This window comes from Emys orbicularis, chromosome 5 (assembly GCF_028017835.1).
Source record: "Emys orbicularis isolate rEmyOrb1 chromosome 5, rEmyOrb1.hap1, whole genome shotgun sequence".
Classification (NCBI taxonomy): domain Eukaryota; kingdom Metazoa; phylum Chordata; order Testudines; family Emydidae; genus Emys; species Emys orbicularis.
This window is the reverse complement of record NC_088687.1, coordinates 25184802-25200357: the sequence shown is the minus strand read 5'-3', so window position 1 is coordinate 25200357 and position 15556 is coordinate 25184802. Positions and strand designations below refer to the sequence as shown.

Here is a 15556-nt window from a genome sequence, read left to right as displayed (position 1 = left end):
AGTTCCTAGTAATCAGCCAATGCTACATTGCTCTCAGCCATTCCCCACTCTCCATTGCTTTTCTTGAACTGTGTTAGTCATAGCAACTGCTCTTTCCTTGATAGCAACTCATCTTTCCTTTCAGCCCGTGCTGGATGTATTCAGTTATCACTTTCACTTGGCTCACCACACTATCAGCTAATTAAGCTATTTCTCCTATGGCTCAAGAAACTGGTTTCTATTTTCTAAATACTTGGAGACTCTCAGATACTATGGTGGAGGTACCATAATAGATTAATGGCTCAACAGATGTAGTATTTTAATCTCGTTCTAAAACAACAAGGAGTATAAATCTGTTAGTTTTTAAAGTGCCACCGGACTCCTCATTGTTTTTGTGGATACAGACTAAGAGGGCTACCCCCTGATACTTAATCTCATTCTAAGCATTTCCCTTGGCAGTTCAACCAGGTCTACAAGCTGAGGCTACAGCTATTTGTGCACCTATAGGAAAAGTTACACTCCCCGAGAGTTGACAAATTGTACTCGTGTGGAGGGGTTAGGGATACTCCCTTGTTGGGAGTTAATTTTTAGTCCATTTTTATTTTTAAGCTCACTGTGATGAGGAAAGAATTTGTTGAGTTGATTTCAGTGGGACTGGAATTTCTTTTGAAATCTCACTTGTTCAACATATTCCAGCTTGACTGTTCTAAACCTTTGTTTTCAGAGATTTATAACTTGCTCAGGAAAAAATGGTTCCAGTGGGAAACTGGAAAAAGAGAATCTAGGGCATTTTAAACTCAATTAAAAAATGAAAGTAAAACAAACAAAAATACGAAATACTTAGTGCCTAATGTCATAAAAATAATAAGACAAAAAATATTACATTTTGGCAAGTGAGCTTCCCCATAGCCCGTATTTTGACCTGAATACCTGCTGACATACAGAAAAAATCTAAACTCCCCAAACTGTGTCAGCAAATGCCCCAGACAGTGCAGCACTTGCTTTGATGTTTGATGTCACAGAGCTGCCCTGCCAGAAGAGGGCACTCTACAAAATATTTCAGTAATAGTATAAAAGGTAACTGAAGCACATGGAAGCCACATGTGCTTTCAAATGTGGACACGGCCACTGGATTTTGTAAATGCTATTTACTGCTGCTATGATACAACAGGGATGGAGCAGCAAAACACAACTGGGAGGTGAAGTGGAGGAGCAAAGAGGGGAAGGGAATGCATGGGAGAGATTGGAGGAGTAGAGAAGTATATTGGAGAAGTAGAAAAATGCATTGGGGAATAGAATGAAAGAACACTTCAAAGAAAGCACACCACAAGAGAAGATGAGAGAGAGAGACTGTATCAGGCATGAGAGAGCACGGAATAATGGGAGTGGGAGACTGAATTTATTACAGATGTTCATGGGGACATTTCCTTGGATTCTTTTACACTTTAAAAGTTGGGGCCTATGTGACTGCTATACATGCTATAATTTTTTTCATAAGAATGTCTAACGCTCATTTTAAATTAACAAAGTATTACATTTATTTACAAAACAGTCAGGCTTAGCTGTTCAGGCAACTCCTAGCTGGGTAATTATTTCTATCCAGGGGTTCTGAGATTATCAGAAACCATGACCCAAAAGATCATGTGATTTATTATTGTCGCTAAAATGGCAAGAAAGAATTACAGTTTTATACAGCAATCCACATTTGGGGAGTATAAAGTTTTCTGAGAACCGATATACAAATGATGCAGAACAGTAAATACACATAATTTTATTTTAATGGCATTGTGTGTGCATGTGTGTGTTATATATAACAAATATCAGGGTTTTTTAATGCAGATATAGCTAATATTTAATTAATGGAATTAAAATTAGGTAGTACCAACTGATTTCCACTAGATGGTGCTATGCTGTTTATAAAATAAGGTTTAAGCTCAAGCTTCTATGCTTTCCAATGTTATAAAACTACCAGTAGTGTTTTCTGTAAGTGAATGTATTGTTCTTGAAAGGGGCAAATTTGCACTGTGGCTTTATGCACAGTGCCTGCTGTGTGAATAAGCAGGAGACAACTCTTTCCAAAGCTAAGTGAGTGTTGAACACTACCAAGTCAGAATGATAGCCTTTTCCACCCACTTGGCCCTGATGTAAATAACTGCACAGGTTGCAGACCAACAGTGATATAGATCCTACAGGTGAAATCCTGTCCCCATTGAAGTCAATGGGAGTGTTGTCACTAATTTTTCTGGGGTCAGGATTTTACCCCTCATGCATACTAACATTCAGATGTGTCTTATCGTCATTAAAGTGGGTGTCAAGAGCTGTCTGTCTGGCATCTTTCAACAGCACTAAAAGCAAATATTGATGAAGCAAAGTAACCTGTGAAAACTGGGCAGGGGAAGAATTAGAGCCTTGGATTTAAGGATAAGGATCTAATTTGTCAGATTATGGTACCAGTACTGCCAACTTCAAGCATTCAAAAAAATCATGAGTCAGGCCCCCAAAATTATTGTGAGTCTCACAATAAATTTATGACAGTTGACAACACTGTGGTATCACTTATACCTTTTCCTTCTTCTATCTCCATCTCCTGTCCATTATAACAGATGATCATTCCAGGGTAAACACACTGAGCGTTTCATGCTGAACAGCCACTGCAGTTATGGGTATTCAATTTGTAATTGCCACTTCTGCAAACGAGGGCCCCAATCCTGCAATTTCATATGCATTGACAGTCCCTTGCACCTGCATCCAGCTCACTGCAGATTTCAGGGCCCAAGTAACTGCCTAGTGCTGGAAGGAGTTGTGCAAATGATCATTTCAGTATGGACACAAGAGCAGTGATTTTGTTGGGGTCTTTTGGGGCTATTCAGGTGCAGTTCATTGGAGAACAAGGTATTGATGATGGAGGGTTGTCCCAGGAGTTCTTCACTATCATTACAAGGGAACTGTGTTGTCCAGAAGCACAGATATTCAGACGTTTTGAGGACTCCACGCTGATTTGGTTCCCCTCCCAGGTGAGTTATTAAGATGATACTATTTTTTAACCTCACTTAAAAAAAAAAAAGTCTCTTAGCTGGTATTTCCCCATATGACTGTCACCCCACCCCCTTCATGTTTTAATGAACTGGCTCACGCTTTGGGTCATGTCTTCTGTGAGAAACAGACTTAGAAATGCTGCAGGTCTCCCTGTGGGCAGTGCTTGGGTTCCACTGAGCAAGCTCAGCCTCCATTAGGGGAAATCCTGGAGTCCCACCAACAACCAGATTCTCAGTTAAAGGAGTTTCCAGTTCATATTTTGGGCCTCAGAAATGCTTGCTCCTTTAAATAACAGGCATAGGGTTCTGTATGTATGCAGTTACTTCTTTATTTACGCTTAGGGCATGTTCTCTGCAACCAGGAGGTGTGATTGTAGGACATGTAGACAAACATGAGCTACTTTTGAAGCTAGCGCAAGTAATAATCACAGTGAAGCGACAGTGGCACGGACTAGCCCTGTCTGCCCAGGACCCTGGGCATACACTTGAGTGAGTGTCATCTGTGCTGCTGCAGCTTCACTGCGATTGATACTCAAGCTAGCTTTGGTCTAGCGAGATCAATGTTAGCTCAGGTGTATGTACATTTGCTGCAATCACACCTCCCAACTGCAGGTTAGACATAGCTATAAGAGAGTGTAAGTGACTCGCCCAGGAACTCAGCAGCAGAATGATGAATACAATTCACGGATCCAGATGCCCAGTCCCCTGCCTCTAGCCTCTAGACACACTCCCTCCCCACTATAATAAAAAGCCAGTAATAAGGGTTTTGTTTTGTTTTTTAAACACACCAACTAGGTACCAGGAAGCGAAGACACCTTTTCCCTGATTGGCACTCTGTTTGGAATGGCACTGTATAACATGAAGATCGCTCCCTTTCATTTCCCTCTAGCTCTGTACAAAAAGTTGCTGGATATTCCACCCACTCTAGAAGACTTAAAAGAGCTGTCTCCTACAGAAGGGAGGTATGATAAAACAATTTCCCAAGCTTTGTGCCATGAAATAAAAGTTGGGGGGGAGGGGGAGAAGTTTCCTACTTTGTGGTGTGCATAGAAACCACTAAAAACAAAGCTAAATGCAGTTATTCAAGTACATGCCTTCGATGAACCTATAATACCATACTGTTTTTGATATGATAATTCTAGGACATGGACATGCTCCAGAGATGAGACACTCAGGGTACGTCTGCCCTGCAAGTGGATTGCTCCCTCTGTCGACAGATCATGTCCACATTGGGGACACCATCATTGACAGGGTGAGCAATGCACCGTGGGTATGTATCCACAGTGCAGTGTTGTGGGAAGGACGAGCTGATCGCTGGGCATCTTGGGATTCTCTCCGGGTTCTCCCACAGCCCCTCAGCTGCCGAGAGCAGCATCATGAGCAGCTCTGTGAGCTCTCCATGCTGAGGAATGGCAAAGCAGCCCAGCAGTCTGTCCCTCTCCCCCTGCAGTAGCAGTCTGCCTGCCGCTGTGTTCGTAGTGCGGTGCAGGGCAGAACAGGAGCATTCCAATGATTTGCTCTTTGTTTGTTCCCCAAACGGAGCAGCACACAGATACTTCCCGAAGCTTTGAAAGGGGAGGGGCGCATGCCTGCAGGGCAGCAGAGATCAAAACACTGAGCAGAGCAATCAGGGCAGGCATTGTGGGATACTGGCAGAAGCCAGTTCTGTTGACGAAACAAGCGGCAGTGTCTACACTGGCTCTTTGTCGACAATAAAGGGAGGGGAAAAGACAAAAGTCTATCGTAGGGGTGGAAGCTTTTTGTCGCCAAAGTTTTTTGCGACAAAAGTCCCATTGTAGTGTGTAGACTCTTGCTGTTTTGTTGCCAAAAGGCAGTTTTTGGCGACAAAACTTGCCAGTGTAGACAAGCCCTAAGAATGTTGTTGCCTATAATTTAGACCTGACTGAAACAAAGATGCATCTCCTTTAATAGTCCCCTGATTGGTGGGTTATAAATTTCTGTTGTGATTCCATTTTAACCAACTTAAATGTTTAGTATAACAGAAGTATTTCTCTATGCTGTGATCATGTCAAATCTGAGAAACTCAGCTTTGGTTGCGTTAGGTTTTGAATAAGAGATTTCAGCTATGTACAGCAGGAAATGGTGGTGGTGATTCATTAGATAGCGTTCTTCCCCTCGATTCAATTTTGAACCGATGCCCTATCATCATAGATGGGGATACTGTGGTGCTCTTTCTGGCTGAGAAGCAAGAGACCGGGATCACAAAGATTGCATGGCAATTTATTTTGTTTGTTTTTTAATAGCATGTCTATTAACTCCAGTGTCTTGGACAAGTTCCAACTCGGTTACTTGCATTCTGCCTACCCAACCTCCTCCCCCTGCTGTTTCACTTCTTATTTCACTGACTTGCACAGCACTTATCACCATGGCAACTAGGTGCTTCACACAAAAATTAAAAAAAACAAGCAAAGCATGAATTACATCAGTGAACCAAATTACTAAAAAAATCTTCACTTCCTGTCTTAAATTGCTGTGTGGTGCTGCTCTGCACTACAAAATAGCTCTTCTCTACCATCCCCCTGGTCCATGATGGAATTCTCTTTACTCAGTAAACATAGCAGCCTCAGGCCTTGATTCTGCACCCACTTACACATGTGAATAACCGTCAGTGGGACTATTCACGTGTGTAAGGTTATTCGCATATGTAACTGTAGGATGGGGGTCCAAGGCCCCAGCCCTACAATGACCTGGGTGCAAGCTGACCCATACATCTGCATGGAATTCCTTTAAAGTCGGGGGAAGGGGGGGGTGGGCTCTGTTCAGGCCACATGAAGCTCATTGCTGGATCAGGCCTGAAGTTTATAGACCAGTTGTAGACCAATTTGTGGGTCATTCGGAATGAACGGTGCTAGATAAGGTGTAAGACATAAAATATGTGTATATGTACGGAATTAGAAAATATTTTGCTAACTTGCACTAACAAAATTATTTAGAGTCTATTTCCATATTGCTTCTTGTCTGACAGGAATCTTCAAGAAATCCTGGATGAAGACTATGATGACATCCTTGAGAACATGATGATAGATTTCACAGTAAGCCATTATCATCCTACTTACGGGGCCCAGCTCTGCAAACACTTATACACAGAGTAACTTGATTCATGAGTGGTCCCATTGAAATCAACACAACTGATCATATAAGTCAAGTCCTCACCTTCATAAGTGTTTGCAGTATCAGGCTCTGTGTAAAGAATAAGAATGGTATGTGTAAGCCAGCGTTCAGTTTTTTACTTTGCCTTTGACTGTTGTAGATAATGAAGGAACAAGGAGGATCTATAGTTTCCATTGAACTTAAAGAAAATGGTGCAGACATTCCAATCACAAAGCATAACAGGTAGTTCTCTCTCTCTCTCTCTCTCTCTCTCTCTCTCTCTCTCATACACACACACTTTTCTTTAAGCATCTCGTGTTTTAGTTTCTGTCTTGGAAGAGGTATAGATTTATATATATATTGGTTTTAAACTGTAAGATTTTTCTCATGAGCGAAGTGTTTGTTACATAGGACAGAAAGATAGTTGGAAGTAAAAGTCCATTAACCTTACAGTGTATCAGGGATAACCTCAACACAGGGGTAACTGGGAGATGATAGTCTTTGGTCTGTGTTATGCAGAAGATCAGAAATGGTCCCGACTGGGCTTAAAATCTCTGAATCTGAAAGCCCTATTTAAGCCCTATATATAATATTTAAAATGGGTAGGTGGTAGAGAACTACCATTCCAGTGAATTATTCCTATCACAAATAAAAAGAAGACTCAAACTGAGTTAAACCTGTGTAAATCCAGAATAATTCTGTTGACTTCAGTGGGAGTTGCTCTGGATTTGTACCACTGTAAAACAGCAGAATATGGACCAGGGATCTGTGTTCATAAATGTGCATACAGCACAAAATAAAGAATACCTACCATGTCTTACTCTGGGGCCCTTGGCTACTATTATAATATAAATAATTAATAAGAATGACCTTAAAATGTATAAAAACAGCACAGAAAATGCATTCATGGGGGTGACTGAATTGACAGTCATTTGTAGTGGCCATTCCTGTTTGTTTATGTACACAAGTAATCTTACTGAACTCAGTGGGATGGCTACACGTGTGCACAAAGTGTCTTGCATGTGTTGGATTAAGGCCACATTCAGGAATGAACTATTGCAGGTTTCCCCTTTAAAGTTGCCTCTGACTCTGTTTCACTAAAAGCAAGAAATCAGTAGCATTCGGTTGATTATTTTTGCAGGAAAGAATACGTCAATGCATACGTGAATTATGTGTTCAATGAATCGGTAAAGAAGCCATTTGAAGATTTCAGGAATGGGTTTTTAAGAGGCTGTCCAGCTAAGAAGTGGAAGCTCTTCCTTCCTATCGAGTTCCTGACTGTTTTCCGTGGACATACAAAATATGACTGGAAGCTGCTGGAAGAAGTAATGCAGTCCAGCAGAGCATGCGCCTGCTTTACTTGCTGAATATAGGTTCCCTGTCTTTGTTCTTTTGTTGAGTACAAACCTCATGAATGAGAGAATAGATGGTTCAGGGGCCTGGTAAGAGATGAGGGGCTTTTCGCTTAGGTTCACACCAGTGCCCCAATGTATTGTTCCTAGTGGCTACTAGTCATTTTGGGGCTAAACAGGTTGATGATATTCCTTTAAATTCTTTTGAGTTGTGCTATTGTCTCATTTTTAGTGCTCGGTAGCCAAAGAAACATGATCTGGAGGTCCATGCTGCAGCGTACAGCACCAAGCATGCTTTGGGCACTCAAAGTAAGACAGTAGAAGAGTGGTGCCTCTACTGACTATGCGTATGTAGAGCATCTAGCGCAGTGGGGCCCCAGTCATGGCAGGGGTCTCTAGGCATTACTGTCATACAAATACTAATAACAATTTTCAGAGCTGCGCCCCTTACACTCTTGTTGGAAATTTGCCCCATATGAAAGAGGCCCCTTCGGTTTTCCTGGTACCACTTCTTAGGATTTTTTTTTAAGAGAAGAATTAGAGATGGGCCTAAAGTAATACCTCATATCTGACCTGAGTCCTTCCCTCCCACCACCTTCAAGCTGCGAAGTGGGCATGTTAGAAATCCATACCCAGATCTGGATCTGAAATGTACTACACTCCCCTCTCTATAGCTGGTTGAGGCAGACCCTCGATTAGAATGCCCTGAACTTGTGTGTTAGTGCAGGGGTGTTAAAAATCTGAATTTGGCAGCTAGGGCCTGTATGTGGGTGGGTGGAAGTGCTGTGTAAAGAGATGCCCCAAAATGGAATCCATCCTAGCAAATAAGTCCATCATGGCAATATTAAAATGTAAGACAAACATTTGGTACAGTTTTTTCCATTCTATCTTAAAATAAGTATTTAAATAGCTGGGATTACAGGGATCTAATCTTGGAGTAGCCTTGTGTCCCCAGAATAAAGGATTAGAGCCTTTTATCTTTCTTATGAGCCAGAGTCTGAGTCATTCAGGACCAAGTGTTCCCTCAGTTCTACCAGTGTAAGTAAGCCCAATCGCCTAAATTCATCTAGTTCTCTGTTGCCCTGCACCTTATGTAGTCATTTATACCCATGCTAAGTAGGTGTAAACACTTTCATTGTGATTTGGTGGCACTTTGCCTGGCACCCCATGTAGTACAACCTGGGGGCAATCAGGAACTAGACCCACTGGAGTTACTCTAGATTTACAGCTGAGCAACCGAGATCAGAATCTCACTCAGACACAAGTCAATGGAAGGTTGCCTGAGTAAAGAAGAGTAGAAATTAAGTAAGAACTTCAGGTTTTGTCATACATTCCTTAAAAACCAAACAAGCAGATTCCACCTATAGGAAACTAGAAGGCTCTAATATAGCAACAGGACTATTTTACATATTTGGTAAGTAAATGTATTGCTTTAGATAAATAAAGAGCTATCAAAGAACAACCACACAGCAGGGCACTGATTATCTAACATTCTTGGAATGTATTAGGTAACTTTTTATTACAGAAGGTGGAGAAAATGACTAGGGGAGAGACTGTTTTAGATTTGAGCCTGGCAAACAGGGAGGAACTGGTTGAAAATTTAAAGGTGGAAGGCAGCTTGGGTGAAAGTGATCATGAAAGGATAGAGTTCATAATTCTAAGTAGTGGTGGGAGGGAAACAGCAGAATATTAGACAGTGGACTTCAAGAAGGCAGACGTTAGCAAACTCAGAGAATTGGTAGATAAGATCCCATGTCCTCACACAGCCCCGAGCTACCCCCTCCCTGCACCCTGTGCTACCCCCTGCCCACACATAGGCCCTAGCTACTCCCTCCCTGCACTCTGAGCTATTTTCAAACTTTTTGACCTGAGCCCCCCACTTTTGAGTTATAATTTTTGGTTGCACCACCCCCACACACAGAACCCAGACAGGCAGGTGGCACTGCTGAGGTGAGTCAGGGGGTAGAGGTGGCGCTCCCTCCCTGGACCCCACCATGCAGAGCTGTCTCAACCCCTACTGGCCCCCGCCCACCCAAAATAGAAGTCAAACTACACCTATGCCTGAGCCCCACAGCCCAGAGCCCCAAGTCCTCCCCTCCCCCCCGGCCCTGGAGTTTTTGTAGCATGTTGTGGGGGCATAGAGAGAACACTTATAAAGTTTGTGCATGATGCCAACCAGGGAGGAGTTGCAAGCACTTTGGAAGACAGGATTAGAATGCAACATGATCTTTTGGAGAAATGGTTTGAAATAAATGAAACTCAATGAGTCAACAGTGTACCACTGTTGCAAAAAAGTGATAATCATTCTGGGATGTATTAGTAGGAGCGTTGTAAGCACGCCATGAGAAGTAGTTCTTCCACCCTACTCAGCACTGAGAAGACCTCAATTGGAGTACTTTGTCCAGTTCTGGGCAGTGGGCACCACACTTCAGGAAAGATGTGGACAAATTGGAGAAAGTCCAGAGGAGAGCAACAAAATGACCTCTGAGGAAAGACTGAAAAAATTGGGTTTGTTTAGTCTGGAGATGAGAAGACTGATGGGGGACATAAGTCTTCAAGTATGTAAAAGGTTGTTACAAAGAGGAGGGTAATAAATTGTTTTTCTTAACCATCGAGGACAGGACAAGAAGTAATGGGCTTAAACTGCAGCAGGGGAAAATTAAGTTAGACATTAGGAAAAACTTCCTATCAGGATAGTTAAGCACTGTAACAAATTACCTAGGCAGGTTGTATAATGTCCATTATTGAAGGATTTTAACAACAGGTTAGACAAATAGCTGTCAGGGATGTTCTAGATAATACTTAGCAAGGTGTCTTCCAGTCTTACATTTGTAGATTAACTGGGCAGGTCTATTTTTATTCTCTTTAACAGAATACAAAGTACGAAGATTATGAAAAGTCTGATCAAACCATCAAGAATTTTTGGGCTGTGTTTCATGAACTCCCAGAAGAAAAGAAGAAGAATTTTCTTGGTAATAAAACAGGCACTTTAAATAATGCACTAAATATTATTCCACCTAAGGCTAATAGGTGGAGGTGATGGGTCATGAATCAGCATGCAGCTGAGGCAGGAGGTATTTGATTAGCTTCACAGCCATTACCTCATGAGAGTATTTGAATGAGTATAAATGGAAGAATATCTACTTAATTCTTCATCAGTGTAACCCCATTGACTTCAATAGGATATAAATGAAAGAATGTGACACTGGATACTAGTAGAATAATGAGCTACAGCCACAGCAAAAAATCAGGTGGTTCTGCTGGAAATATTTTAGAAAGTATGTGTTAGTGGTTAGAGCAGACGACTAGGTGTCAAGACTTCTGCCTTTTCCCCCCAGCTCCCTCTTTGATTGGATTGGCTGATTTCATAGTAGAGCTGGGCTGCAGATTTCTGTTAAAATATTTTTTCCCAACAGAAAATGCCATTTCTACAGGCAAAACTGTAAATTTTGCTGACACTCTCTGATTTTCCAGGAAAATCTAAACAAAATGTTTTGGGTCAGGTAGACCCCAATTGAACATTTTGATGTTTTTAAATGAATCAAAAGGTTTAGTTTCAGGTCAGTTCAGCATTAATCTCTGCTCACCTGAGCAGCCCTAGAGCATTATGGAATATGTCGTTCAGTTGCCCCATGCCCCCATTTTCTTTTTTGGGCAAGTGCTCCCTGGCTGGACTCCCATGATGCACCATCATGGTTCAACCAGCGGGGAGACTGTGATGCATCATGGGAGATGCAGTCCAGCCAGGGAGCCCGGTCCATAGAGGAGAATGGGGGCATTATGCACTAGCACTACAACTCCCATGAGGCGCTGTGACAGCTCGGGAAGGCCCCAAATTAATGTTGAACCAAGTCAAAATGGAACCTTTTAATTTGGTTCACCAAACCAAAATGAAATGTTTCAAATTTGAGAGTGCTGAAACATTGAATTTTGATTGAAAATGTTGAACAAAATGTGTAGACATTTCCTAATTGAAATGTTTATGAACTTTCCAGTCCATGAAAAAAATTGAAATTTGGACTTTTTTCCCCCTGATTTGGGATGACAACAAATGTCAAAATATCAGAAATTCCACACAGGACAGAAATTCTGCTAGATTTACTATTTCTCTCTCCAAGGTATTTGAAGACACCTATCACCATAGTACCTTAGTGCAGGATAACCATAGATAGCAATTCCCGTGTGTCTTTTTGTATTTAATTTTATAAACTTTGAGGTGAAATTGTGGCACAGCTCAGAAGGAGGGGGCATAAAAGAGATGGCTTGGTCGGGGCCTAAGAGGAGTCCTTAATTATGGGAATGGTCCTTACTGACACAAGTAGGCCCTGCTTTATCCAGAATGTTGCTGGATCAGGTTCGTAGTTTTTAAGCACAGAAAGCCTAGCCTAGCCTTTCTAACTTAAAAAATCTTTTTGATTAAAAAAGAAAAGAAGGGATCATGCTCATTATAAGTTGGCAAGTAAAAGGATTCAAAATACGCAAGTACACTAAGTGTAAAACAAAAACCACAAAACAAATAGCTTATACAATTACTTGTATATTTACTTTGTGATTCTCTGCCCCCTTCCACTCCCCAATAATATTATCTTTGTGTGTTTTCTGTCTGTATCTTGTTGACTTTTTTTCCCTCCCCTCAGCTTTTCTGACAGGAACGGATCGAATCCCTGCCGAAGGGATGAGACATTTTCAATTCACTATTGCAGACTTTCAAAAAGAAAACCCAGACCTTTTCCATCCTATTGCCAATACCTGCTATCACATCTTGGTGCTCCCGAGATACAGCAATGAAGAGATCCTTCGGGAAAAGTTCCTGAATGCCTTAGAGTTTTATGAAAAATTTAGCCTATCATAAATTGTGGCCAAGAGCAATTTAAAAAACATTTTTCATGTCTTACTTGCAATAGTCTTCTATTGTTAGCTCTTGTGGGAGGAGAAGCCACCAAATCCTGTCTTTTATTTGTACTGCACCTTAAAAACATTCAGATTCATTCATCCATTGGGATTGCACTTTAACAAAGGAGGTGATTCTCAGGCCTGCAGTCAAAGTACCTAACATTGTAGAACAGGTTTGTAAAAAGACACTGAACTAACTAACCAAATGCAACATTGACTAAACAAAAATGTATTATTGTTATTGGTTAAATGACTTTTTCCCTGCATAATCTCTTACAATGGATATAAAGTGTGTGTGTGTGTCTGTGTCTGTGTGTGTGTGTGTGTGTGTGATTGATTTTGTGATATGACAGGTGTATATATACTACATAGGAATTTCAAAGGTACCTAATGGATTTAAATGCCCAATTCTCTTAGAATTTCATTTGGATTTGGGTGAATGAGTCTCTTAGGTTCCACTGCAAATCCCAGCCTTAATATGTATCTAAAGAAAACGTTGTAATTAATTATATAATGGTATATATAATAGGTTGACAATGTATATAATAGGTACTTTTAACTTGAGGGCTACCTAATGAACTGCTGTGTTAGGCAAAATCACCCTCCCGGTTTTAACTCTCATGCTTCCTACATTCCCAGCATTTAAAAGAATCTTGCTGTTTCACAGATGTTTCTGGCTGGGGTTTTCAAAGGAGCATAAGGGAGCTAGACACCCAACTCCCAATTAATTCTAATGGGAGATGGGCAACTGACTCCTGTGGCCACTTGGAAAGTCTCCAGTATACCGAGCGGTCTCCACATTCAGCAAACAAGAGGTTAATTGGATGCTGAGAGGAGGGGTTGGTAAAGACAGTGATGACTCTGTCACTCTACAGTGCTCTTATTTGACATGGGCCTGATTACTCGGCAAAATAAGTCACTATCTTTGCCAGTTGCAGAAGCCTGAATTGTGTTCACATGGTGACCTCAAGAAGCAGAGATTCTCCATACTTTGTATCTTTATAGAACCAACACACTGTCAATGCATTCTTAATACACCTCTACCCCGATACAACACGACCCGATATAACACGAATTTGGATATAACGCGGTAAAGCAGTGCTCTGGGGCGGCGGGGCTGCGCACCCCGGCGGATCAAAGCAAGTTCGATATAACGCGGTTTCACCTATAACGCGGTAAGATTTTTTGGCTCCCGAGGACGGCGTTATATCGAGGTAGAGGTGTAGTAGTCATGCCAAGGGGAAAGGAGGATGAAATTTTCACTGATCAGAAATATTAGTGATGAGTTCTCTAGCCTTACCCACTACCTAAGGGGGCCTGAACCTGCAAATTCGTACTTGACTGAGCAGTCCATACTCTCACAAGCACTGCCTTTGACTCCCCCAAGTAAGAGTTTTCAGGATCAGGACCTAACATGGAAAATATTTTATATTCTGTCAGTCATTTCCAGGCTTCGCTAAAAGCTGTATTTTTAAAGCATTAATGCAAGGGCCTTGCATTCCCAACAAGCTGTAAACTTATTATTTTAATGTAAGTAGTTTTTTAAAGAAGGTGTGTGATGTCCTAAGCAAATAGATTTCATTTTCAAAAGCATGCTTTTTTTTAAATAAATGTCACTGCTACCATAAGTTAAACTCTTAGGGTGTTTTACTGACCCTTTTGCCAAATGTTGTGTTGAAATAAATGATGATAGGCTTTCATATTTACAGCTGACTGTTTTTCTTTGTTGTACAACTGCCGGTGTACTGTTGTGTTTCCTTGTTTTTCTCTCTTCGTAAAGTGCATTTTGAGCAGCGGTCACAATAGGAAGTGAAGGCTGAGCTAAGAGTGTTTAAGTCCATTATGTGCAGCATAATTATGTTTCTGATCCAATTTCCTATTACGTTAGTAAGCCAGGTCAAGTCCGTTGCTGTGTGGTGAGATATTTGCTTTATACTGATATGTAAATCTAGGACAAACATTAGATACAGTATTCTTCACTTCCTGTCCTAAACTGTTCTGTGTTGCTGCTGTGTGCTGCACAAACCCAATGTTTTGCTCCAGAGGCAGCTGCATTTCAGTGATAAGTCAGGTGATTCCTGTATAGGTCTGGCCCCACACTCCCTTTGCTTCTGTCAATGCAGAGTAAACTAAACTCTTGGATCTGAGTAGGGTCACAGGGGGGAGCACCAGCTCTATACATGCCTCCAGATTCCCACAGAAACTTCTCTGTGGGACAGGCAGGCCTGGCTATTCTCTTTGGCATCCTGCTCCTTCCTCCTAAAACTGTAGGCCAAAGCCAAGCAAGTGCTATATGTTGTGATGCCTCCTCCCACACATACCCCCTATAGGAGTTTCAGAGAGGAGCAGCAGCTGAAGTCCCTGGCTCTGTCACTCCTAGAGGAGATAGGTTGCCATGGTGTTGTAGGAGGCGAAGTGGAAGTGTGTGATGAAACTGGCAGGACCCTGTGCCACTTTTATACGCTGCACTTTCTTTCATCGTCGTGAGGAGATTTAATTGGGATGAACATCCTGCACTATAGTATTCCCAAATCCTAACCAAGCTGGGACTCCCACTCAGCTCCCACTCAAAGCACCACCCCAGGCCAGCCTGCCGCTGATCTGCTTGTTTCTTTCCTTTTATATTTTCTGATTCTACACTAGGGCTTGGAAATTCTGAGTGATTGTAAGTACTGTGCAACTATACGAAAAAGGTTTTCTGTTTGGATTTCACAGTAACCCGTTGCAGATTAAATGATTATAGGTTTATTTGCAGCGTGCAGGAATTTCCTCCATCTCGTATGATGCAACCGGGCATGAGAGATAAAGCCTGGAGTAACTTGCAAGGTTATTTTTAATTCATCCTCAAATAGCCCTAATCTTATAAAAATAGACTCCCTTACAAACAGTACTTTGGGCATCAAGTTGTGTCTACATTACCAAAAAAAATCCAGAGAAGCTGAACCTATTGTAAGACATTAATTCAAAAGAGTCTGTGTAGGCCAGAGAAAGTGTATGAAACCCACATTAGAAAGTGTTTTCTGAGACTCTTCTTCCTGTCTGAATGTCTGATTATCACATTTAAAGAAGCCCTAATGCCGTTTGCAGAGAATAGCTGGTTTTGTCAGGCATCCTTTTAGAACAAAATCTCCTTGGAGTTTCTAGGTCAAGATAAGCCAAAGGGTGTGAGAGGTGCTCTGTGAAGAG

At 41.6% G+C, this 15556-nt stretch overlaps 1 protein-coding gene across 1 annotated transcript in view; it reads left to right on the top strand.

The window, feature by feature from the left end:
• The window catches only part of LOC135879025 (probable E3 ubiquitin-protein ligase HERC4), a 46343-nt gene extending 32276 nt beyond the window's left edge, over positions 1-14067 (top strand). Inside the window, exons 18-24 of the mRNA XM_065404826.1 lie at positions 2850-2993; positions 3810-3976; positions 6001-6067; positions 6286-6368; positions 7267-7450; positions 10350-10449; positions 12115-14067. Of these exons, the coding sequence (XP_065260898.1) occupies positions 2850-2993; positions 3810-3976; positions 6001-6067; positions 6286-6368; positions 7267-7450; positions 10350-10449; positions 12115-12329 (960 nt within the window). The 3' untranslated portion in view covers positions 12330-14067. The remainder of the gene's footprint in view (positions 1-2849; positions 2994-3809; positions 3977-6000; positions 6068-6285; positions 6369-7266; positions 7451-10349; positions 10450-12114) is intronic.
• The last annotated feature ends 1489 nt before the right edge of the window (positions 14068-15556 follow it).